Genomic DNA, 25,642 nt, shown 5'->3' with positions numbered 1-25,642 from the left:
TTTATAACTGAAAACCGCTTTTTCGATTTTGTGCACACTTCACATTCACCATCTACCAAATAGTCGAAACAAAGCCTAAATATTTGGTTTGGATAGGTGAGCCAGTTCTTAAGTTATAAAATTACAACGAAAAATGGCATTAATTTTTAAATGTATAGATATACCATCTATGTATATTGAATTCGTTTGTTACAAAAAGTGTGATAACTGAAGAACCCCTCAGTTAATTTTGTGCAAACTAAATAGACGAATACAAAGCCTAATGATTTGGTTGGGATAAGTGAGCCAATTCTTAAATTATAAAATTATAACGAAAAATGGCATAAATTTCTATATGTGTCCCTCAGAGTCAGATGACCGTACTTTATTAAACTCAAAATGCGACTCACTGTTTACATTTAAAACGAACTTATTCAAAGTAATCAAAATTAATGAATATGGCAAAAATAAATACAATGCAAAATGAACATGTAAAGTAGAACAAATAATAATGATAATAATGTAGTAAATTGTAGAGGTGGCAATTGTAAGAAATATGGTGGTGACAGCTCGGCCTCTCCTGACAGTAACTTGTTCCGAGTTATTCGTCATTATTAACATCTTCAGGATCACCATTATTGCAATTTGACTGTAGTGACGTTGCGTTTGCTGCATACATTCGATATCTTCGACGACGTAACGATCGAATCTCAATACTTTCTCAACCACGTAGGGATCTTTGTATTTCGGGTGCAACTTCTTCGACTCGCCCGTGTGTGGAGACGCCTTGACCTGTTTAGTAAGTCGTTGGTTCTTTTCCTGTCATATGTTGGCCATAATTGTTTAGTTATGACGCATTTTGTAATGTTTTTCCACCTGTTATTTGCAACTTATTGAAATTGTCTATTGAACGTTAGTCGTTATTCGGTAGTTTTTTACATGAATTTTGTTTTTGTAAAATTAACAGATTATCGCTCTACCGAGTACCGAACTATCAATCTGGCAAGCTTGATAATTTTTTCGTTACTCGGTAATATCACATCAGCTGTTTGTTTGTTGTTCGTTGCTTTATAAATTTTTAACGGAAAAATAAGTTTGGTGTTCGTTGACTTAAACATTTTAAACGGGAAAATAAATTTGGTGCTCACTTCGTGAATTTAGGAAAAATGTTGCAAAAGTAAGTACATCTTCAACAAATAGTTGCTTTTTATTTCATTAAATACTTATTTTCAGTGGAACCTCAAAAGAAAATACACAAGAGGGCAAAAAAAATGGAGTGAGGTGGAGAACCATTTGCTGCTAGAATATTTGCTAAAAAAATGTGGAAACTGAGGTAATTCTTTACACAATAAGCTTTAACTAAACACTTTAATACGTCTTTTTATATAAACCAAAGGCCCAGATTTACTACCAAAAATTAATTGAAACAACAAATATCGATTCGACTACGGGCATGTTGCGCTGAAAGGTTCGGTACTGGAAGCAGATGTATAATAAAGCGGAAAGCGACAAGTGCTGGAGTAGACGTTGGTGATGAAGTTTCCTCTATAAAAGGTAAATGCGGTTTTAATGTTAAGTGAAACTTTTCTGGTTTTTTTAATAATTCCCCGTTCTTTCAGAAAAACTTTCACAAATGTGTCCAAATTAGGAACGGTTCTATTTAGCAGTAAATCCAAATTCGAAGCCAATTGTGTTGTAGAGACGTACAACCCTGATGTGTCACAATACTGCAGCGATTTTGCAGACATTGTAGAGGTATTGAAAATTTCAGCCGAATCATCACAATCATCTGCGGAACCATCGGGTTCCCTTAACAACGAAGCAGAACAGACAACAGTAGGAGCAAAGGCAGCAACAGTTCCTCCCACCCCTCCGTCCTTTCTCGAAAAAGTGAAAAAATGTGCTCCAAAGAATATTGTTAGTGAACTTTAAGATATACAAAAGAAAAGAGAACTGTTTTTTGAGCAACGAATTGAAATTGAAAGAGAAAAGTTAAATTTGGAAAAGTTGAAACTAGATTTGGACAGAGAAAAGTTAAAAAAAAGTTTTAAATAAAAAATTGGAATTAGAGCAAAACGAAAGACTGGCAATGATTGAACTAAAGTACAAATATAATATAAAACAATTTTATATGCTATTGTTATGTATAATAATTTTTAAGAATGTACAAATATATCTAAATGTGATATCTTGAAGTGATACATACTTTTTATATATACATATGTATATAAAAATTAAAAATGAATTTTTGATTTAATTATAATTTTTAATTTAATTGAACTGTATTTGGAAACATAAGATGATATAACGATTGTGTTTTTAATTCAAAGCTATTTGAGATCGTTTTGAACTCGTTGAAATTCTTATTTTCACTGTTATCAAGTAGTATGTATATTGTGAAGAATACAGCATACTAGTATCCATTCGTTAAAGTATTTTTGACTACTTTTATTTCGAATTCGAATCCTGAGCTCTTTTTGACTGTAAACTCGCTCTTTTAATAAGCCGAAACAGTGTTCAATTCCTACACGGTATTTGCTATGCTGTTTGTTGAATTTTTTTCTTTTAGGTAGTTCAAATTGTTGAGAGTTGCTTCTGTAAGGCGTTATAATAATGTTACTGAGGGGATAAGCAGTGTATCCAGCAATCCACTCCTGTCCTGAAAAGAATCTTGGCTGATATTTGTTTAGTGTACAGTTTTTAAATATTTTTGCATCGTGAGTAGAGCCACTGTAGCCAAGGACAACATCGCGAACTTTGAGCTTGTAGTTGCAAACCATTTGAGCTTTAATGCATATACATATATGACTTCTGGAAAAGAACGCTTCATGATATTTTATAAATGGAGTTGTTTTAAAAATGCCTTGAATACTCTGCGAGTAATATTTGTTAACGTTCCTCCGTCACCAATCCCAAAAGTTGTCGCAATTTTTCATATCGATGCGAGAAGAGCCCAATCTATATATAACGACAGCTAGCTGTATATCAATCGGGAATTGCTTGTCACTACATTATTTAAAAACTTCGTCACTTGATATGAGGGTCAATAAGTGAGCAAATTGAGTTCGGTCTACACGCAGCATTTGACGGAACCGATTGTCATCCATTGTGGTTAAAATATTATCGCACCACTGAATTGACTTTGGAACAATATTTTCTACACCACTACGACAGTTTAGTGTAATGAGCAAATCATCATACACCTCGTCAATGGTATCCTCTACCAAATCTTCATCTTTACTGAATATGTCTTGAAATAATTTGAAAGTTAGTTCCATGCTCCTCTGTACATCAATTTTAAGTACTTTTCTAAATTGTTGGAGCATTTTTACTCTTTAATAAAATTGAATCAGCTGTTTTGGAACAAAATTTACCATACTACAGAGGTAGAGCAAAAAGTATGTTCACAGTTAAGCCATTTAACGAAGTATCAACTAACGAATTACCAAGTTAACAGGTTCCGTCTGAATACACCTAATTAAATTCATCAATTTTCGCATCCGTACCCCTTTTTGTATTCATCATTCTTATATGTGTGTCTGCAGAATTTCTAACGCACGGAAAATCTGCCAAAAAACAAACTACAAAATCACTCCACTCACGATATACTGGCTGTGCATCAGCTCATCGCTTAGCCAATCCCCGCAGCCTGCTGAGAACAGCGAATATGACGAAAGCGTCTTTCCAATGATATGCTGCTCTCAACTTTCTCTATAAATTGTATCGACGTGTACTTGTTGTCAATGGGGTTGAACTTAGGCAGAATCGCTGCTATTTCGCTTGGTGTATAATGCCGGAATTACATGTGCAGATATTCTGCGTGCAGATCTGCACTATTTTTTCCAGCCAAAACACATGTGCAGTAAATTTTGACAATCAGCTGATTGCAATAAATAATTGAAATTGAAATTTAAAAATTTTAAAATGGAAGTGGAAAGAAAAAAAATATTGCAACAATTGCTTTTACTTCTAGTTGCCAAAAAGAAATTAATTAATATTTTAAGCTTGTGCGCGATAAGTGATAAAAAAACACGGGTGTGGACGATTCCTATATATGCGGAAAATGAGAGAGAGCTGCATAGTTTTTTCAATCATTTATTCATCTATATAAAAACAATGATTCCTCTCAGTTTCAAAAGGCTACTCGGATGCAAGTGGATCAATTTAAGCTTCTTCTAAGCTTAATTAAAAGGCGTATAGAAAAACAGTTTCATATACGTCGTCCAATACCAGCAGAATGTCGCCTGGCAATAACATTAGTGTAAGTACATTTCGTTTGTAAATTTTATAATAAATAAATATGTACATATGTTCATCAACTCTTAGATATTTGGCACATGGAGTTTGCCGCCAGATGTTGGCTTGGGCTTTTCGAGTAGGAGTATCAACAAACATCCGCAGCCATTTGGGATGAACTTTCAGGAATATATTTGGCGCAACCAAATGAACATGAGTGGAGGGAAATAGCCGATTCATTTTACATCAAGACAGGAATGCCTCATGTTGTAGGAGCTGTTGACGGCAAACATGTCCAAATCAAGTGTCCGCGAAAATCTGGATCACTGTATTTTAATTATAAGCAATATTTTAGTATTGTGTTGTTAGCCGTTTGTGATAGCAAATATACATTCACCGCAGTAGACATTGGAGCTTACGGAAGCCAAAGTGATAGCGGAGTGTTAAAAATCAGTGGTTTTGGAAACAGAATATTAAACGGAACAATGAACCTACCAGAAGCAGAAAATCTTCCACGTAGTGCGATAAAATTCCCATTTTATTATGTGGGAGATGCTGCTTTTCCGTTGACAAAACATTTGATGAGGCCATATCCGGGAAAGTGTTTGGAAGCAAACAAAGACCACTTCAATAAATGTTTATCCAGAGCGCGGGTTACAATTGAAAATACATTTGGCATTTTAGTGGCTAGATGGCGAGTTCTCAATAATTCTTTGGATATGTTTCCCGAAAATGCCAATACCATAGTTAGAGCTACATTAATTTTACATAATTTTGTAAAGTTCCATAACGCCGAATTCTATTGTCCCAACAACTTCGTTGACCACGTAAATGAAAGTGGCATTCTAATTGAAGGGCAGTGGAGACAATTTGTAGCGCCATTACATCAGAGTACGATATTATCAAGCGCTAACGCAAGACGAAGTGCTTTTGATACCCGAGATCTTCTTAAAAATTATCTCTTCTTTAATAAATAAGTAAATAATTCAATAAATTTATTATAAAATAAATATGTTGGTTCTACGTAACCTGTATGGATTTGTATTCCTCAAAATTGTTTGCCCTGAAATAACAAAAACAACAACTACAAAATAAATAAATAACTTTGTACTTTTTTATATACTTGGAAAGAATGAGCTTTTATTTAAAATTTTATTTAAAACTTATTTTTTGCGATTTACTAAAAATTGGTGGAATGTTTGAGACATTTGGAGTTGTAACTCGGACATTTCCAGGCTATTTAAGTTAGCTCCCTCCGCCTGCTTGGTAAGGCTTTCAAAAAATAATTGAATGGCGGATCTCTCCGTGGCCACGACCAACATTTCCTCTGCTAACGTCATCACTCTTTGAAAGTCTCTATTCGTCCAGTCTGTGTCTGCGTCTGCGTCTGCGTCTGTGTCTGTGTCTGTGTCTGTGTCTGTGACTGTGTCTGCGTCTGTGGTGATTGAGGAAGCATATTTAAACTGATACTGCTACAGGCGGATTCGCCAAGGTCGCTGAGGAAGGAGTCGTCACCTTCTGTAGTCACGGTGCCATAATTGCCTTGTGTGCTGAAAATGCATATATAATAAATAATACAATTATACAAATAAAACAAGATTATACAAAACCTACTTCAAGTTGTCCATTTCAACGTCCTTTAAAAACTTCAGGCTCTCCATCCACTTCCACTTTTTGTGTGGCGAATACATGCCGCTTCCTGACGGTTTCTTTTTTAGGTCCTTATACAATTTATCCCGTAGGGTCCGCCAACGGGCCTTTAGCTTCTCACCTAAAAACATTCAAAACATGAATAAATATAAATTTTGTGTTAAGGTTATAAAATTAAAGATTTACCTGGAATATTCAATTTCTGCGATGGCTCTTGAAATTTGGCGTCCCTCAGGTAGCTATTTTTATAATTTCTATGACTTTTGTCATAAAGAAACCGGTTTTCGCTCACAAACTCAATTAATTTTTCTTCCATTTTTTTTAATCTTTTGTTTATTTTCACTGAACAGCTGAGCGCAATTTAAAATGTTGCCGGACTTTGCTCAAAAATTAATTATTTGAATGTTGTCAGCACTGCCTCTGCGCAGAGAAACTCAAATTTCACATGCCGTGCAGATCTGCATTGAGGTGCAGAATTTGAACTGTCAAATCAGTACAAATTTTTTTTCTGCACGCAGAATTCTGCACATGTAATTCCGGCATAACAGTGGTCGGCATGAGAGGATCTGTCACTGTGTTGGTGAGCACGAAAAAAAAGTAGCCCAGTGAGAAATTGGAATTAAAATTAAGCATCTAATCTAAATAATTAATAGTATAATGAAAATTAAAAAAATGTCTTTTAAGGATATATTCCCTATTATCTTTAAAAAACTTGGAACATAAAAGGCATTGCATGGCACCAAAGGCATTTAGAATCGTAAAATATTTCTCGCAGGGCATATTTGGTTTTGCGGTATAGTCCTGCGTGATGTTAATTCGTTGCTGGCTCGATAACGACTGAACGATAGAGCGTAAGCGTACGTGTGAAGTTAATTTGCACAATTGTGCTAAGAAATGCCGACCACTGGTGTATAACCTCTGTCTCTTGTTGCTTGTGCTCTTTCTGCCGCTCTCGTGCATGTTTCATCGAACCCAGGCGCTGACCGTTCTCTATGTTCTGCATGGGTTTTCTTTGTGGCGTTGTTAGCAAGTGCGCATTTGACGTATTAATTTCTTATGTCGCAATTACTAGTAAAAGTTGTTACATGATGAACGGTTGATTCCATTGTAGAATCGTACAAGTAACAAAAGAATCATATGGTCGTTAACAGCTGAGATCACCTGATCGAAATAGTTGACTTTTCGGCACAGAGATCTAAATGAAAGGACTTAAAAATAGTAAAGAGGTTGCAAAAAAGGCACGTTACAGATATATTTTGGATGTTTGGTTCCCCAGCATGCCTATTTTCACCCACATAATATGTACAATACTAAACAAAACTACATGTAATAATTTAAACAAAAATAGATATATTCTTCAAATATTTTTAATAAAATGGGGAACATTTACTATTATTTTGACACAATAAATAAAATTTTAATCAAAACTAGGTAAATTACTTCTTTATGAATTTTAGGAATTGAAACATATTTGATAACTTAACAAAAACGTACTTAAAGTAATAAATTGTATAGCATACTTTTGTCTGTTTTAAGGCATTTGGCCGTTTTAGTAGTAGAATATTTAGAAAACCCTAATGAAATGCCTGGCCTTTGGCCTGTGCCATTCTTAATGTAATTTCTGTAATTCTCCTGTGTATGTATGGGTGAAAATGATAGCATTTGTTTCGGATTCGGATGCCACAACGTAAGTGATTGCCGCGTACTTGGCTGCGTTGTCGGGCATGACCGCTCATACATATGCAGATATGACGACGGTTGCAAATATGCGTGCGACTGTACATACGCCTGCGGATATAAATTGCGTTCTACTTGCGACGCAAATGATGCTGAATGTCCGGAACTGTTGAACGAAGAGTACGCAGTTGTGCAGTTAGCATTACCACTTCACCACATAACGCGCTAACCTGTACCTCCAACTGCCTCCTTACCCGATCGTTGTTCAACGATGACTCACCATTCTCATGCTGATCTTTACCACTTCTCTGCGCTAAATCTGCCTCACATGATGCACTTGACTCCATAACCTGCTTTACCAAATCTGAAACTATATCTTGGAGTTGGCTTATTAATTCTGCTTTTGTACCACTAGTCTTTAAATTCAGCTTTTGCAACGCTTCTTTCAATTGCAATACTGTTGAATTACTTAGATCCATCCCACTTCTGAAGTCTGTCCTTCAACAGTGTTCAATTCCTACACGGTATTTGCTATGCTGTTTGTTGAATTTTTTTCTTTTAGGTAGTTCAAATTGTTGAGAGTTGCTTCTGTAAGGCGTTATAATAATGTTACTGAGGGGATAAGCAGTGTATCCAGCAATCCACTCCTGTCCTGAAAAGAATCTTGGCTGATATTTGTTTAGTGTACAGTTTTTAAATATTTTTGCATCGTGAGTAGAGCCACTGTAGCCAAGGACAACATCGCGAACTTTGAGCTTGTAGTTGCAAACCATTTGAGCTTTAATGCATATACATATATGACTTCTGGAAAAGAACGCTTCATGATATTTTATAAATGGAGTTGTTTTAAAAATGCCTTGAATACTCTGCGAGTAATATTTGTTAACGTTCCTCCGTCACCAATCCCAAAAGTTTTCGCAATTTTTCATATCGATGCGAGAAGAGCCCAATCTATATATAACGACAGCTAGCTGTATATCAATCGGGAATTGCTTGTCACTACATTATTTAAAAACTTCGTCACTTGATATGAGGGTCAATAAGTGAGCAAATTGAGTTCGGTCTACACGCAGCATTTGACGGAACCGATTGTCATCCATTGTGGTTAAAATATTATCGCACCACTGAATTGACTTTGGAACAATATTTTCTACACCACTACGACAGTTTAGTGTAATGAGCAAATCATCATACACCTCGTCAATGGTATCCTCTACCAAATCTTCATCTTTACTGAATATGTCTTGAAATAATTTGAAAGTTAGTTCCATGCTCCTCTGTACATCAATTTTAAGTACTTTTTTAAATTGTTGGAGCATTTTTACTCTTTAATAAAATTGAATCAGCTGTTTTGGAACAAAATTTACCATACTACAGAGGTAGAGCAAAAAGTATGTTCACAGTTAAGCCTTTTAACGAAGTATGAACTAACGAATTACCAAGTTAACAGGTTCCGTCTGAATACACCTAATTAAATTCATCAATTTTCGCATCCGTACCCCTTTTTGTATTCATCATTCTTATATGTGTGTCTGCAGAATTTCTAACGCACGGAAAATCTGCCAAAAAACAAACTACAAAATCACTCCACTCACGATATACTGGCTGTGCATCAGCTCATCGCTTAGCCAATCCCCGCAGCCTGCTGAGAACAGCGAATATGACGAAAGCGTCTTTCCAATGATATGCTGCTCTCAACTTTCTCTATAAATTGTATCGACGTGTACGTGTTGTCAATGGGGTTGAACTTAGGCAGAATCGCTGCTATTTCGCTTGGTGTATAATGCCGGAATTACATGTGCAGATATTCTGCGTGCAGATCTGCACTATTTTTTCCAGCCAAAACACATGTGCAGTAAATTTTGACAATCAGCTGATTGCAATAAATAATTGAAATTGAAATTTAAAAATTTTAAAATGGAAGTGGAAAAAAAAAAAATATTGCAACAATTGCTTTTACTTCTAGTTGCCAAAAAGAAATTAATTAATATTTTAAGCTTGTGCGCGATAAGTGATAAAAAAACACGGGTGTGGACGATTCCTATATATGCGGAAAATGAGAGAGAGCTGCATAGTTTTTTCAATCATTTATTCATCTATATAAAAAACAATGATTCCTCTCAGTTTCAAAAGGCTACTCGGATGCAAGTGGATCAATTTAAGCTTCTTCTAAGCTTAATTAAAAGGCGTATAGAAAAACAGTTTCATATACGTCGTCCAATACCAGCAGAATGTCGCCTGGCAATAACATTAGTGTAAGTACATTTCGTTTGTAAATTTTATAATAAATAAATACATATGTTCATCAACTCTTAGATATTTGGCCCATGGAGTTTGCCGCCAGATGTTGGCTTGGGCTTTTCGAGTAGGAGTATCAACAAACATCCGCAGCCATTTGGGATGAACTTTCAGGAATATATTTGGCGCAACCAAATGAACATGAGTGGAGGGAAATAGCCGATTCATTTTACATCAAGACAGGAATGCCTCATGTTGTAGGAGCTGTTGACGGCAAACATGTCCAAATCAAGTGTCCGCGAAAATCCGGATCACTGTATTTTAATTATAAGCAATATTTTAGTATTGTGTTGTTAGCCGTTTGTGATAGCAAATATACATTCACCGCAGTAGACATTGGAGCTTACTGAAGCCAAAGTGATGGCGGAGTGTTAAAAATCAGTGGTTTTGGAAACAGAATATTAAACGGAACAATGAACCTACCAGAAGCAGAAAATCTTCCACGTAGTGCGATAAAATTCCCATTTTATTATGTGGGAGATGCTGCTTTTCCGTTGACAAAACATTTGATGAGGCCATATCCGGGAAAGTGTTTGGAAGCAAACAAAGACCACTTCAATAAATGTTTATCCAGAGCGCGGGTTACAATTGAAAATACATTTGGCATTTTAGTGGCTAGATGGCGAGTTCTCAATAATTCTTTGGATATGTTTCCCGAAAATGCCAATACCATAGTTAGAGCTACATTAATTTTACATAATTTTGTAAAGTTCCATAACGCCGAATTCTATTGTCCCAACAACTTCGTTGACCACGTAAATGAAAGTGGCATTCTAATTGAAGGGCAGTGGAGACAATTTGTAGCGCCATTACATCAGAGTACGATATTATCAAGCGCTAACGCAAGACGAAGTGCTTTTGATACCCGAGATCTTCTTAAAAATTATCTCTTCTTTAATAAATAAGTAAATAATTCAATAAATTTATTATAAAATAAATATGTTGGTTCTACGTAACCTGTATGGATTTGTATTCCTCAAAATTGTTTGCCCTGAAATAACAAAAACAACAACTACAAAATAAATAAATAACTTTGTACTTTTTTATATACTTGGAAAGAATGAGCTTTTATTTAAAATTTTATTTAAAACTTATTTTTTGCGATTTACTAAAAATTGGTGGAATGTTTGAGACATTTGGAGTTGTAACTCGGACATTTCCAGGCTATTTAAGTTAGCTCCCTCCGCCTGCTTGGCAAGGCTTTCAAAAAATAATTGAATGGCGGATCTCTCCGTGCCCACGACCAACATTTCCTCTGCTAACGTCGTCACTCTTTGAAAGTCTCTATTCGAGCTTTCAAGCAATTCCTCTATTTTACGTTTCCGTCCAGTCTGTGTCTGCGTCTGCGTCTGTGTCTGTGTCTGTGTCTGTGTCTGTGTCTGTGGTGATTGAGGAAGCATATTTAAACTGATACTGCTACAGGCGGATTCGCCAAGGTCGCTGAGGAAGGAGTCGTCACCTTCTGTAGTCACGGTGCCATAATTGCCTTGTGTGCTGAAAATGCATATATAATAAATAATACAATTATACAAATAAAACAAGATTATACAAAACCTACTTCAAGTTGTCCATTTCAACGTCCTTTAAAAACTTCAGGCTCTCCATCCACTTCCACTTTTTGTGTGGCGAATACATGCCGCTTCCTGACGGTTTCTTTTTTAGGTCCTTATACAATTTATCCCGTAGGGTCCGCCAACGGGCCTTTAGCTTCTCACCTAAAAACATTCAAAACATGAATAAATATAAATTTTATGTTAAGGTTATAAAATTAAAGATTTACCTGGAATATTCAATTTCTGCGATGGCTCTTGAAATTTGGCGTCCCTCAGGTAGCTATTTTTATAATTTCTATGACTTTTGTCATAAAGAAACCGGTTTTCGCTCACAAACTCAATTAATTTTTCTTCCATTTTTTTTAATCTTTTGTTTATTTTCACTGAACAGCTGAGCGCAATTTAAAATGTTGCCGGACTTTGCTCAAAAATTAATTATTTGAATGTTGTCAGCACTGCCTCTGCGCAGAGAAACTCAAATTTCACATGCCGTGCAGATCTGCATTGAGGTGCAGAATTTGAACTGTCAAATCAGTACAAATTTTTTTTCTGCACGCAGAATTCTGCACATGTAATTCCGGCATAACAGTGGTCGGCATGAGAGGATCTGTCACTGTGTTGGTGAGCACGAAAAAAGTAGCCCAGTGAGAAATTGGAATTAAAATTAAGCATCTAATCTAAATAATTAATAGTATAATGAAAATTAAAAAAATGTCTTTTAAGGATATATTCCCTATTATCTTTAAAAAACTTGGAACATAAAAGGCATTGCATGGCACCAAAGGCATTTAGAATCGTAAAATATTTCTCGCAGGGCATATTTGGTTTTGCGGTATAGTCCTGCGTGATGTTAATTCGTTGCTGGCTCGATAACGACTGAACGATAGAGCGTAAGCGTACGTGTGAAGTTAATTTGCACAATTGTGCTAAGAAATGCCGACCACTGGTGTATAACCTCTGTCTCTTGTTGCTTGTGCTCTTTCTGCCGCTCTCGTGCATGTTTCATCGAACCCAGGCGCTGACCGTTCTCTATGTTCTGCATGGGTTTTCTTTGTGGCGTTGTTAGCAAGTGCGCATTTGACGTATTAATTTCTTATGTCGCAATTACTAGTAAAAGTTGTTACATGATGAACGGTTGATTCCATTGTAGAATCTTACAAGTAACAAAAGAATCATATGGTCGTTAACAGCTGAGATCACCTGATCGAAATAGTTGACTTTTCGGCACAGAGATCTAAATGAAAGGACTTAAAAATAGTAAAGAGGTTGCAAAAAAGGCACGTTACAGATATATTTTGGATGTTTGGTTCCCCAGCATGCCTATTTTCACCCACATAATATGTACATAAATACTAAACAAAACTACATGTAATAATTTAAACAAAAATAGATATATTCTTCAAATATTTTTAATAAAATGGGGAACATTTACTATTATTTTGACACAATAAATAAAATTTTAATCAAAACTAGGTAAATTACTTCTTTATGAATTTTAGGAATTGAAACATATTTGATAACTTAACAAAAACGTACTTAAAGTAATAAATTGTATAGCATACTTTTGTCTGTTTTAAGGCATTTGGCCGTTTTAGTAGTAGAATATTTAGAAAACCCTAATGAAATGCCTGGCCTTTGGCCTGTGCCATTCTTAATGTAATTTCTGTAATTCTCCTGTGTATGTATGGGTGAAAATGATAGCATTTGTTTCGGATTCGGATGCCACAACGTAAGTGATTGCCGCGTACTTGGCTGCGTTGTCGGGCATGACCGCTCATACATATGCAGATATGACGACGGTTTCAAATATGCGTGCGACTGTACATACGCCTGCGGATATAAATTGCGTTCTACTTGCGACGCAAATGATGCTGAATGTCCGGAACTGTTGAACGAAGAGTACGCAGTTGTGCAGTTAGCATTACCACTTCACCACATAACGCGCTAACCTGTACCTCCAACTGCCTCCTTACCCGATCGTTGTTCAACGATGACTCACCATTCTCATGCTGATCTTTACCACTTCTCTGCGCTAAATCTGCCTCACATGATGCACTTGACTCCATAACCTGCTTTACCAAATCTGAAACTATATCTTGGAGTTGGCTTATTAATTCTGCTTTTGTACCACTAGTCTTTAAATTCAGCTTTTGCAACGCTTCTTTCAATTGCAATACTGTTGAATTACTTAGATCCATCCCACTTCTGAAGTCTGTCCTTCACGACAGAGTCAAATGACCGTACTTTATTAAACTCAAACGAATGAATATGACAAAAATGAATACAATGCAAAATGAACATGTAAAATAGAACATATAAGAATGAATACTCGTATAATGTAGTAAATTGTACAGATGCCAATTGTAACAAATATGGTGATGACATATGTATAGATATAGCATCTTTGTATACATGTGAAAGTAGTTAGTGAAAGTAGACGTGTTTCTTAGTGGTCTAGAATATTTGCAAAAATTTATAGTTCTTCAAAGTGATAGCAAACGTGTTTTTGTTTGAGACTTACCGGGAGACTGGAACTGGACTTTTAACTGATTGGATGCTAATACTATGTTCGGACCAAAATCGAAAACATTTTGAAAACACATTTGGATGTTGTGGAATCTAAGTCGTTCGGACCGACAATTTGTGTTTTCGATAAGTTTTTACTGACAACTCACAAATTTATTTGTTTGTTTACATTTGAGCAACGAGAATGGTAAGTTTTGAATTTAATTCAATAATAATTTCCTTAATATTTGCTTATAATGTTACTAAAGATCGTATTTTTTAGAATTCTGAGAAAAAGATATTAATTGCGAAAGAATTGGCTTTGAGAAACCAAATAAATACTCTGCTCAACGACAATTCTTCAAGAGAAATATTAGAAAGTCTTACTACTCAGCACTATGCCTTGGCAAAAAAGATAGCCGAGTTAAAGAAACAACATTTAATCGTATTAGATTCAATAAAGGACCTTGGGATGCCGATTAATTCATGTTGGACAAAAGTGTGTATACTATATGTTCCTACCGATGCAAAAGTTTTCAATTATATATTAATAATTCCAGCAACGTAAGAATCAGTTTTGGGAACACGATTGCCAACGACAGGAATCTGCCTTTTTTAAAGAGAACTTTCGTATGGACCGAAGTTCTTTTGATAAATTATGTGACATCCTCCGCCCGCATGGATACGAATTACCGAAAAGCTATTCCTAAAGAGAAAAGAGTGGTTATTACATTATTTGCTTTAGGGTCATCTGCAGAGTATTAGAGTATCGCCAACATATTCGATGTAGGAAAATCTACGGTTTGCGAAATTTTACTGGAATTTTGCACCGAAATCTGGAGATTACTGCAACCATCCTGTTTTAAATTGTTGCCTCTAAACAGAGAAAATATAACCGAATTGGTAACTGGTTTCGAGGTAATTGGATTCCCACAACGTTTAGGAGCAATTGGTAAATATTGGTTATAAAATCTTAAATTTGCGCTATGGTCTAATAATTGTTTTCAGACTATTATAATTATAAAGGATGGTATTCCACCATTTTATTGGCATTGGTTGATGCTAAGTAAAGTCTAAAAACTCAATATTAGTACATAAGTAATGTTTGCAATGTAATTTCAGATACCGTTTTACTTACATAAACGTAGGAAGTCCCGGGTGATATCGGGTGATTTTTTAAGAGCTTGATAACTTTTTTAAAAAAAAACGCATAAAATTTGCAAAATCTCATCGGTTCTTTATTTGAAACGTTAGATTGGTTCATGACATTTACTTTTTGAAGATAATTTCATTTAAATGTTGACCGCGGCTGCGTCTTAGGTGGTCCATTCGGAAAGTCCAATTTTGGGCAACTTTTTCGAGCATTTCGGCCGGAATAGCCCGAATTTCTTCGGAAATGTTGTCTTCCAAAGCTGGAATAGTTGCTGGCTTATTTCTGTAGACTTTAGACTTGACGTAGCCCCACAAAAAATAGTCTAAAGGCGTTAAATCGCATGATCTTGGTGGCCAACTTACGGGTCCATTTCTTGAGATGAATTGTTCTCCGAAGTTTTCCCTCAAAATGGCCATAGAATCGCGAGCTGTGTGGCATGTAGCGCCATCTTGTTGAAACCACATGTCAACCAAGTTCAGTTCTTCCATTTTTGGCAACAAAAAGTTTGTTAGCATCGAACGATAGCGATCGCCATTCACCGTAACGTTGCGTCCAACAGCATCTTTGAAAGAATACGGTCCAATGATTCCACCAGCGTACAAACCACACCAAACAGTGCATTTTTCGGGATGCATGGGCAGTTGGCCACCAAGATCATGCGATTTAACGCCTTTAGACTATTTTTTGTGGGGCTACGTCAAGTCTAAAGTCTACAGAAATAAGCCAGCAACTATTCCAGCTTTGGAAGACAACATTTCCGAAGAAATTCGGGCTATTCCGGCCGAAATGCTCGAAAAAGTTGCCCAAAATTGGACTTTCCGAATGGACCACCTAAGACGCAGCCGCGGTCAACATTTAAATGAAATTATCTTCAAAAAGTAAATGTCATGAACCAATCTAACGTTTCAAATAAAGAACCGATGAGATTTTGCAAATTTTATGCGTTTTTTTTAAAAAAAGTTATCAAGCTCTTAAAAAATCACCCGATATAATGACTCTCAAATTTATGAGACGTCATCACTTAAGAAAGAAATAAATAATTGTCCTTTACTAAGCGAAATGTCTCTAGACATTTCAGGCATAAATGTGTCAGTATTTATTATTGGGGATTCGGCTTTTCGTTTTAGCAAACAAATGATGAAACCGTATCCAATCGGTGTAAATCAAAATCATGGTGAGAAGGTATTCAACTACACTCTTTCGAAAACACGTAGAGTGGTCGAAAATGCTTTTGGAAACCTCAAGGACCGCTTTCGTCGCATCGGAAAAGGAATTGACAACTCTGTACGGAATGCCAACTCAATAATAAAAGCATGTTGCGTCCTTCATAATTTTTTAAGTGATAACAACGACACGCTAAACGCTAAATGGTTACGCGCTTTGGAAGAGTTGGAGACTAGGCGCCAAAATCCGTGTGATGTTTCATATGCATCTGACGACCCAATTAATGGAGAAACGATTCGGACAGCACTTTGTACATATTTTGGTAAGTACATGTGTAAATTGAATCACAATGTCTACATTTTACACAATTACATATGCATTAAATCAAAGATAGAGTTGTACACACAAAACAAAATTTAATTTTATTTTCCATATAAAAATAATTCTAATTATAACTTAATAGGCTGAACTAATTCATGTCAACGTTAAACATCTTTCAAACCGGTGATGACAATGGAGATGCAGCAACAAATGTAGAAGGCGTAGCAGTTTCCACCGAAATTTGAAGTGGTTCGGAATCAGTAAAACCTTTTTAAAAATGTATAGATCAATGTAAATATAAATATTATACTGAATTAGAAAACAAATGTTTCTTACTTTGAAAGCTTTCCTCCACTAAGCTATGTATTTGTATATGGAAATATCAAGTGACAATTTAGGGCCGGCAAAATATGTCTTCCAAAAACATCGATTAAACTAGAGCAGGCACCGATTATAATGAGTGGAATGTAAGTTTTCAAGTAGTTTTCAGCGAAAACTGTGTTTTCGTTTGACAGATTTTACATGGACGAAAACATGTTTTCGTTGTCGGTCTGAACATACGTATAATATAATACAAAAAAGTAGATAAGTATTTTAATTTGGTTCAATAGAATTTATTTGGCACTTACCTGCCCCTTTTTTGATAAATTTATATACAAAAAAATTAAATTAGAATTTCCCCACGTAACAGCTAATCAAAACGTGCACTTAATTCTTTTTTGCCATTTTGATTTAGTCTATCAGCTGTTTTTTGTTTCGTTTCTTCTTCTTTGTTTGGCTTTGGTTACGGCATTGCCAACCACCAAAATATAAGTGAGGTTTGTTAGGGCAAAGGACTGAACGTACCCACTGATAGGTGTTCCCAACTATTATCTGGCAGAGTTATGGCCTCTGAGAACAGTTTTGGATGTACACAGAGAATCTTCTCCGGAGGAACTCAAAAATCTTGAGAACGCCTCCAAAACTCAAACCTGAAGAACCCACCGCTGTTGGATCAGCAAAAAGATGCGAAAATGCCGACCAAGAAGACGAAGGTGGCAAATTTGAGCAGCTTCAGAATAGTGAAAATCCCAATATTTTCTGCAAACTGGGTAAAAAAATTAAAGAGCTCGAAAGCATGATGTCTGGTCAGCGACATATTAACCAAGCTATGCGTGATCTGTAAGCCGTATCACAAGCTTGTATGACAAGGCAGAATAGCAAGAGAATCCGTCGAAAAGAGTTATGATAGGAAAGGCGTCGCAGGTATCCCCTATCCAAAGTGATAAAAATGCCGCAAAGAGACCTCGCGAGATATTGGGATATTTACCGCCAACAAAAAAGCCGAAAAACACGAGTCATAAAGTGCAAGCAACATATAGTGAGGTCATTGAATGCATGCACAATGACAGTTTGGAAGACAAGCCTGCAGTCGAAAAATGGAAAGACGTTGTTAGAAAGAAGAAACCGATCGAGAAGAGAATCATATCGAAACCAGACGCTATTATCTTAACAAAAAAGGAGGGAGCGTAGTATGCGGATATCCTGAAAAAAATTAAATGTGACAGAGGCCTTAAAGCACTGGGTTCAAATGTGAAGTACATTAGAATAACCCTCAAAGGAGACCTACTAATCGAATTAAAAAATCAAACAGAAAAGTGAGCCGACACGTTCGAAAGCGCCCTAGAGGGAGTTATAAGTGAGATGGCCGTAATGCAGCCAAAAACTCATAATATTACCATTATGTGCAAAGACCTGGATGAGATAACCACCTCTGAAGAAATCTGTGAGGCATTACAAGGGGAGTGTGGGATCCAGACCCTGGGGAAGCAAAATATAAAAAATCTGCGGAAAACCCGGACTGGCACTCAAATAGCTCTTATATGCCTAGGAGCTGAGGATGCCAAAACTTTACTTAAGTACGGTAAAGTAAAGATCGGGTGGTCTATCGGTCGTCTCCGGGAATTTTCACCCATTACTCGTTATTTTAGGTGCTTCCAACTAGGACATATAGCACACAAATGTAGCAGCCCCATTGATAGGTCATCCCTTAGTACTCGTTGCGGAATCCCAGGTCACATGGCAAAGACATGCATGAATTCCCCGAGTTCTATGCTCTGCAAAGGGAACACTGTGTTCTAAGTACGGTCTGTCCTAAATACGCAGACATGTTGAAGTCAACGAAAAAACTAAGATATTGCAACTAAATCTCAATCATTGCGCTGCAGCACAAGACCTAAAACAGACGGTGCTGGAAGAAAACATAGATGTCGCCATATTAAGCGAACAATATGCTCAACGTTCGGAAATCACTTGGTGTAAAGATATAAGTGGCAAAGCAGCAATATGGGCCTGCAAACGGCAAGCCTTCACATCTCGCTCTAAAGAAGCACATAATGGCTTTAGATAGACGAATATACAAGGAATATTTTTTGTTAGCTGCTATGCTCGTCCTAGTGCAACAACTAGCAAATTTGAAGAAGAGTTGCCTCTAGAAATCAGAAGCAATCGCCAATAATAATAGCGGAAGATTTTAATGCATGGTCTACTGCTTGGGGTAGCAGAATTACACACCATCGTGGTCGCCTCATTCTAGAATTTCTGAGTCAAACAAACCTTATGATTTTAAACAGTGGCACACAAAATACTTTTCAAAAGGGAAATAAAGGATCAATAATAGACCTAATGTTCGCTAACGACGCGCTTAGCAGCCATACTAAGTGGAAAGTGTCAGACATGTATACAAATAGTGACCACATGGCTATAATTGCTGAAGTTTCGTTCTCCCAGGAAATGGAACACTGTCCGAGAAATACCTCTCGAAAACGAAGTTGGCGGCAAAAGGAATTTGATACTGATGTTTTTGAGAGCGTCTGGAGTACAGCAAATGCATCAGGCGAAAACGCAGCCCACTTAGTATCTGCTGTGCGAAAAGAACTAGTTGCAGCATGCAATGCAACTATGCGCAGGACTAGATACTATAACAATCCAAAGCCGGTATACTGGTGGAACGACGAAATTGCTAAGTTGAGGAAGCTCTATCACTCAGCTAGATGCCGCCTACAGCGTAAGCCACCAGAAGAACCTTTGTCCTTTTTTCTCCTCTTTGCATGCAATTTTGGGTAAGTGTACGAAAGCATTGTAAGAAACCGCTAGGAGTTAGCAATACAAAAAGCCGGCGGATTATCAGAGAGACAATACGGCTTTATTAAAAAGAGGTCCATTATTGACGCACAAAGAGAAGTAGTTGATACTGCAAAATGTGCAATAAGTGGAAAAAGATGGAAAAGTGGTACAAAAAATACTGCGCACTAATAACCCTGGATGTGAAGAATGCGTTCAACTCCGCAAAGTGGGCAAATATAATAAAACACGATATACACGCTCCTCATTATCTGATAAATATTATAATGAGTAATTTTCAAAATAGGAGATTGCTATACGATACGGACGAGGGCACTTAGAGCTACACTATCTCCACTGGAGTACCGCAAGGCTCGGTTTTAGGCCTGCTGCTATGGAACCTGATGTACGACGGCGTGTTAAGAATACCGCAACCAAAAAATGTGAAAACAATCACTTATGCGGATGACCTCATAGTGGTAGCTGTAGCTAAACATCTGGATCACCTCCGGATCAAATGCAATGACATCATAAATGGTCTGCGCCGACGGTTTGCTACCATGAGTTTTGAGCTGGCTGAGCAGAAAACAGAAGTCCTCTCATAAGCTCAAGGAAAATTGAGGAGAAAATATCGCTGACCATAGGAGAATGTGAGATTACTTCACAGCCGTAGTTGAAGTATCTTGGGGTAATAGTGGACTCAAGATTAAAGTTCAAGGACCACTTAGAAAATGCGAGAAATAAAGCAAATAAAATATATAATGCGTTATCTAGAATAATGGCAAATAAAGGCTGTGTACGTTCCAGTCGACGATGTTTAATAGCTAAGGCAATATGCTCAGTGATCCTGTATGCGGCTCCAATATGGATACAGGCGCTAGAAACAAAATCATATGCTAGACCAATTAACACAGTGCATAGGCTGTCAGCAATACGTGTGATAAGTGTTTTCCGAACCATTTCAAATGACGCTGCTGAGGTATTAGCCAGTATGGCGCCGATTGACATCTAGGGAAACGAATTCGCGCGAATATATAACTTATCAGAGACGTCTACCACAGCAAGAAGAGAAGAGAGAATAAAAAGCGTTGCAATGTGGCAGCAACGTTGGCAAACTTCATGCAAAGGACGGTGGACCTATCGACTGATTTCGGACATACATTCGTGGATAGGTAGACAACATGTAGACCTGGATTTCCATCTTACCCAAATACCCAGTGGGCATGGTTGCTTCAGAAGCTACCTTTTCAAATACAGTCATGACATTAGTCCATACTGTGCGACGTGTACAGAGTGTATAGAAGACTATGAACACGTGTTCTTTTATTGCCCTCGGTTTTCAAGTATAAGTGAAAAGCTGAAAACCACTCTTGGAGGTAGTATCACCGTGGAAAATTTGACAGTACTTATGTGCGAGCCCTCTGTAAAGTGGAAAGCTGTCAGCGAAGTGGCAAATCAAATTACGACAAAATTAAGACAAATAGAACAGATTAGACGTCAGTCAGTCCGGTCAATAGAGGAGGCTTAAGCTTCTTCTTCTCTCCCATGAAGTAATACTTTGTCCAGTGGTCCCGTGGGAGAGACATGAGGTGGGAGTAGGTTAGGTTTAGCGGATTAAAGTCCCGCACTACGACTTTCGATGCTTCCTTCTACTATAAAAAAACAAAAAACGCATCTACATATGTATATTGAATTCATTTGGTACAAAAAATGTGATAACTGAAGAACCGCTAAAGTAATTTTGTGCACATTTCACAAACACCATATGCCAAATGGTCGAAACAAAGCTTAATGATTCGGTTTATATCGGTGAGCCAGTTCTTAAGTTATAAAATTACACCGAAAAGTGGCATTACTTTAAATATGTATAGATATAGCATCTATGTATATTGAATTCATTTGGTACAAAAAATGTGATAACTGAAGAACCGCTCAGCCAATTTTGTGCAACCTGATTTGGTCTGGATATGTGAGTCAGTTCTTAAGTTATAAAATTACAACGAAAAATGGCATTAATTTGTGTATGTATAGATATAGCATCTATGTATATTGAGTTAATTTGTTACAAAAAATGACATAACTGAAGAACCGCTCAACCAATTTTGTGCTTCGCTTCCGCTACTAAGTTGTGGAAGCAAAGCCAAAAGTTTTATTTTGGATAGGTGAGTCAGTTCTTAAGTTATTAAATTACAACGAAAAGTGGCATCATTTTTGTATATGATATGCATCTATGTATATTGAATACATATCTTACAAAAAAATTGATAACTGAAGAACCGCTCATTCGAGTTTGTCACACTTTCACGTAAACAAATGTAAGGTAACCCTAAGCGAAATAATAATTCTCATCTGAGTGGCATCATCGGCACATCAAAATCAACACTTGAATTTCAACCGCCAACGCGAACGCAGCCTCACCTGCGATCATACCATTATATTTCAATAAACTTCGCAAAGCATAATTTTACTTTAAATAAAGGAGACCATCCTGAAAAATAGAAAGTTTCCGAATAAAAACCTTTCACGGTTCTTAACGTCAACCTGCAGATTTCATAAACCTAAAGTGTATTATAAAAGCCGATTTTAAGATATAACTTAACCTACAATTTAAACGTGTAAAAAAGTGAGCATCATCTCGATCATTCGATATAATGGCTAACGGTGCATCATCATGAACATTCGATTTAACGGCGCGTGTGTATATGCAAAATAACGAAGTACATAATAGGGCTATTCAGAATCTGGTGCAAATGGTTTTGCATCCTTGCAATTGCAAATTAGCTAGCATATTTTTACTTTTACACTAACAAAATGTATAGCGATGCATCTGCTACACCCTTGCAAATAAGCAACACTACAACGCCATTGTATTATTTGCAACACTGGTTTGCAAAGTATCAGCTGCTGTCAAAAATAAAAACATTGTAAGCAAAGAAATGAAATGGAGTAAACCGGTTTGAATAAAATAAAGCTAAAATAAAAAGTGGAGCGAAAAAGAAATCAGAGTATACTGGATTTCTTGCAGGAAGCAATGAAGTAAAATTGAAATTTGAGCTATGTGCCGTATAAAAATATTTCTTACCTTCAATGCCATAATTTTTTCAGCAGCTTTATCAAATAAGGCGTCAGCTAATTTTTCGCTTAAACATTTTTTCGGCTTATTTTTGAATTCGTGCGAAAATTTGGTTTACAAACAATGTTTTTCTTCACCGATCAGCTATGAATTAATGGTATTTGCAAGGGTTGCACAGAAATCGCAAAAAATACGTTCACTGTTGATGGTAAATATTTGCAATTGCATAATTTTGCAAGCTCAGATGCACAAGATTCTGAATTGCCATAATATATAACGAAGTACATAATTTGTAAAAATGAGAACTATTGCATCATTGGGTGTAGTGCAACTAAAACGGCAGTCGTCAGAGCGAAATTGCTCAACGACAGGTACAAAGGCAACACTCATAAGACGTTTGAGTGAAACGTTCGGGTCGGATGAAATCAAAGTCGAAGAGGACGAAAACGAACATGTTACAGGTGATGATAGTGAACAGTGTGATGACGGAACACTAAAATCATTACAAAGACATATGAACGAAATGCGCGGAATTTTAGAAAATATGTTGTCATATACATATTCCCAAACCCCGAAGTGTGCCAATTGAAAATACATTTGAACATTGAAAATGGAAAAGTCAATAACATTTCCCCTTTTGCAAATTCGAAAGCAACTGTAGCGCGAAACAATTATTCGGTGCGTGAAATAGCAGAAACAATACCAGATTTTGATCCAACAAATGATAGTTCGTTGTCATCAGAACAGTTCGTTGAACGAGTAAATAGTGTACGAATGGGACGAAAGGTGTCTATTGCTTGCCGTGTATAGTAAAATGAAAGGTGCAGCAAGATTGTGGCTCGATGTGACAGAAAGACTGCATTCCAATTGGAAAGATTTCGCGAAAGACTTAAAAAACGAATTTGGTAATCATCCTGTAGTGTACGTAGATAAATGAAGTCGGCGACTACTGTTTTCGTGTTTGTGTGCTTGGGCGACGGTTTAAATTGAGTGAAACAGCGTTAGTTAAATACGCGAGAGAAGAACTACGAAATCGTGAACTACAAGTGGCAATAGCGGCTCAATGAATAAATACAATGAGGTAACTATGAGAAACCTTAAACGAATATAAAAGAAACGTGCCAATAAATTCACACCGAAGTGTAAAGAAAGTCGAAATAGAAGAATATTAAAATAAGAATGTAAACAAAAACGAAATTTCTAATAAGAAGTTTGAAGAAAAAAGTTTAAAGTGTTACAATTGCGATGAACATATCGAAAAATTGTCAAAAACCTCAACGTAAACAAAGATGTGAAAAATGTAATAAAGTGCATTCAAGGTATGATTCTCAGTGTAAATACGAAGCAAAAATACAAAATACATTTTGTGTAAACGATGAACTTTCTAAAGTTGACGCATTATTAAATGGTCAGAAATTAAAAGCATTTATTGATACGGGTGCTCAGTGTAGCATAATTCGGAAATCGTTATGTGAGAAGCTTAATTGCAAATACATAAAGTGTGATATACAAATCAGAGGACTATGTGGTGGTAGTCGACGTGCGAAAGAATCAGTGAAAACAATTTTAACAGTCGATGGCATTACTGTACCAGTTACCTTGTATTTGGTAGATGATCAATTATTACCTAGTGACAGTATTACGGTCGACACGGTTGTAAACAGTTTATTAGGGAAAAACCGTTGCGTTTTGGATACAAGATGTGGTGTCTCAATACACCCCAAGGATACCTTGCAAATTTTGAGATGTACCAAGACATTAATCCACGTATACCAGAAGAATATCCAAAAATGTACGGAAAGAACCCTGCGCCATTGTTTTCCATGCTTGATGATCTAAATGACGAAAAAAGGCAATTACCATATTGCATATATTTTGATAATTTATTTACTTCAGTTTGTGTCTTGCTCGGTTTGAAAGAGCGGGGCTACGATGGCACTGGAACAATGCGAGAAATTATGATTCCTAGGTCTTTCCCTTTGCCTGATAAAAAGCCTCTAAAAAAGAAACAACGTGGACACATAGAGAGCATAAAACTAAAAGGTGCAGAAACATACATAACCAAATGGACTGACAACTCTGTTGTTACTGTAGCTTCATTTACGATTTACGGAAAAAATCCTGTGTCCAAGGTCTGTCGATATTCACGAGAACAACGCCGAAAAATCGACGTCCCCCAGCCATATGCGGTAGCCATGTACAATACTTCAATGGGAGGTACAGATCGCATGGATCAGAGCGTAAATGCTTACAGAATTGCCGCTAGGGGCAAAAAATGGTGGTGGTCTATATTTACGTGGCTTATAGACATTTTAATTCAAAATGCTTGGATTCTGCAGCGGAAAAGTGGTTCAGGCATGACCCAAATTGATTTTCGTCGAGAAATTTCCAGACACTATTGTGGTAGCCTTGGCGTTAGAAAGCCACCTGGAGGTTTTCGAAGACCGAAAAGTGAAGCTGAATGTGCGAACGAAAGATACGATGGCATCGATCACTTTCTGGAGGTAGTTCCTGGTAATAAACGTCGACGTTGCCAAGGTTATTCCTACAATATAGAGTGCATAATGATGTGTGGAAAATGCAATGTGGGCCTGTGTACTAAATGCTTCAAACGCTATCATTTTATAAATATTAACTAATCTTTATTTACTCTTCCTTACTTTATGTCAATATGAATGTTCCTTTTTTATTTAAGTAAAATGTAAAATACAAATTTAAAAGGTATGAGGACCAACGTCACGTATACGTCACAGCCCCTGTGAACATTTAAATTTTTTCTTTTCGGACTTTAATTCAGCAGTTAAAAATTAGTATGTCCTACAAATTTCAATATTTTACGTAAATTTTAAGCGTTCTGTCCTTAATGGGTTAAAATCAAAATACAGTAAACAAATTTTGTAAACCGTGTGTGTATGGCAGAATACGTCACTG

The 25,642-nt window shown here is 36.6% G+C and overlaps 1 protein-coding gene and 1 long non-coding RNA gene across 5 annotated transcripts; one reads left to right on the top strand and one right to left on the bottom strand.

Moving 5' to 3' along the window:
- The first annotated feature begins 3,774 nt into the window (after positions 1-3,774).
- Positions 3,775-10,174, top strand: LOC126763998 (uncharacterized). 2 transcript variants are annotated; one of them, XR_007667755.1, is made up of 2 exons: positions 3,775-4,240; positions 9,859-10,174. It is a non-coding gene; the product is annotated as an uncharacterized LOC126763998 (long non-coding RNA). The 2 variants fall into 2 exon arrangements; XR_007667754.1 differs by lacking the exon at positions 3,775-4,240 and adding an exon at positions 9,414-9,797.
- Positions 5,312-11,867, bottom strand: LOC126763937 (transcription factor Adf-1-like). Of its 3 annotated transcripts, none has more exons than XM_050481712.1 (3): positions 11,621-11,838; positions 5,830-5,986; positions 5,312-5,765 (listed from the first exon to the last, which is right to left on the bottom strand). In XM_050481712.1, exons 1-3 carry the CDS (start codon positions 11,748-11,750, stop codon positions 5,555-5,557), a joined length of 498 nt encoding a protein of 165 aa, XP_050337669.1. In that variant the 5' UTR covers positions 11,751-11,838; the 3' UTR covers positions 5,312-5,554. The 3 variants fall into 3 exon arrangements, with proteins under 3 accessions (XP_050337669.1, XP_050337668.1, XP_050337667.1); XM_050481711.1 differs by lacking the exon at positions 11,621-11,838 and adding an exon at positions 6,052-6,269; XM_050481710.1 differs by lacking the exons at positions 5,312-5,765; positions 5,830-5,986 and adding exons at positions 10,866-11,334; positions 11,399-11,555 and having other exon boundaries at positions 11,621-11,867.
- Between the last annotated feature and the right edge of the window lie 13,775 nt (positions 11,868-25,642).

Source organism: Bactrocera neohumeralis, unplaced genomic scaffold (genome assembly GCF_024586455.1).
Source record: "Bactrocera neohumeralis isolate Rockhampton unplaced genomic scaffold, APGP_CSIRO_Bneo_wtdbg2-racon-allhic-juicebox.fasta_v2 cluster09, whole genome shotgun sequence".
NCBI classification, from domain to species: domain Eukaryota; kingdom Metazoa; phylum Arthropoda; class Insecta; order Diptera; family Tephritidae; genus Bactrocera; species Bactrocera neohumeralis.
Note: the sequence above shows the minus strand (reverse complement) of the source record. Positions and strands in the feature narration are given on the sequence as shown.

What these genes read in the sequence shown, in the direction of transcription:
- LOC126763937 (XM_050481710.1), bottom strand. Translation starts at nt 11,750, where the DNA reads ATGGAAGAAAAATTAATTGAGTTTGTGAGCGAAAACCGGTTTCTTTAT. An exon ending in GCAGAAATTGAATATTCCAG is followed by an intron (nt 11,556 to 11,620) that starts GTAAATCTTTAA and finishes GAATGTTTTTAG; the next exon opens with GTGAGAAGCTAAAGGCCCGT. An exon ending in GTTGAAATGGACAACTTGAA is followed by an intron (nt 11,335 to 11,398) that starts GTAGGTTTTGTA and finishes ATGCATTTTCAG; the next exon opens with CACACAAGGCAATTATGGCA.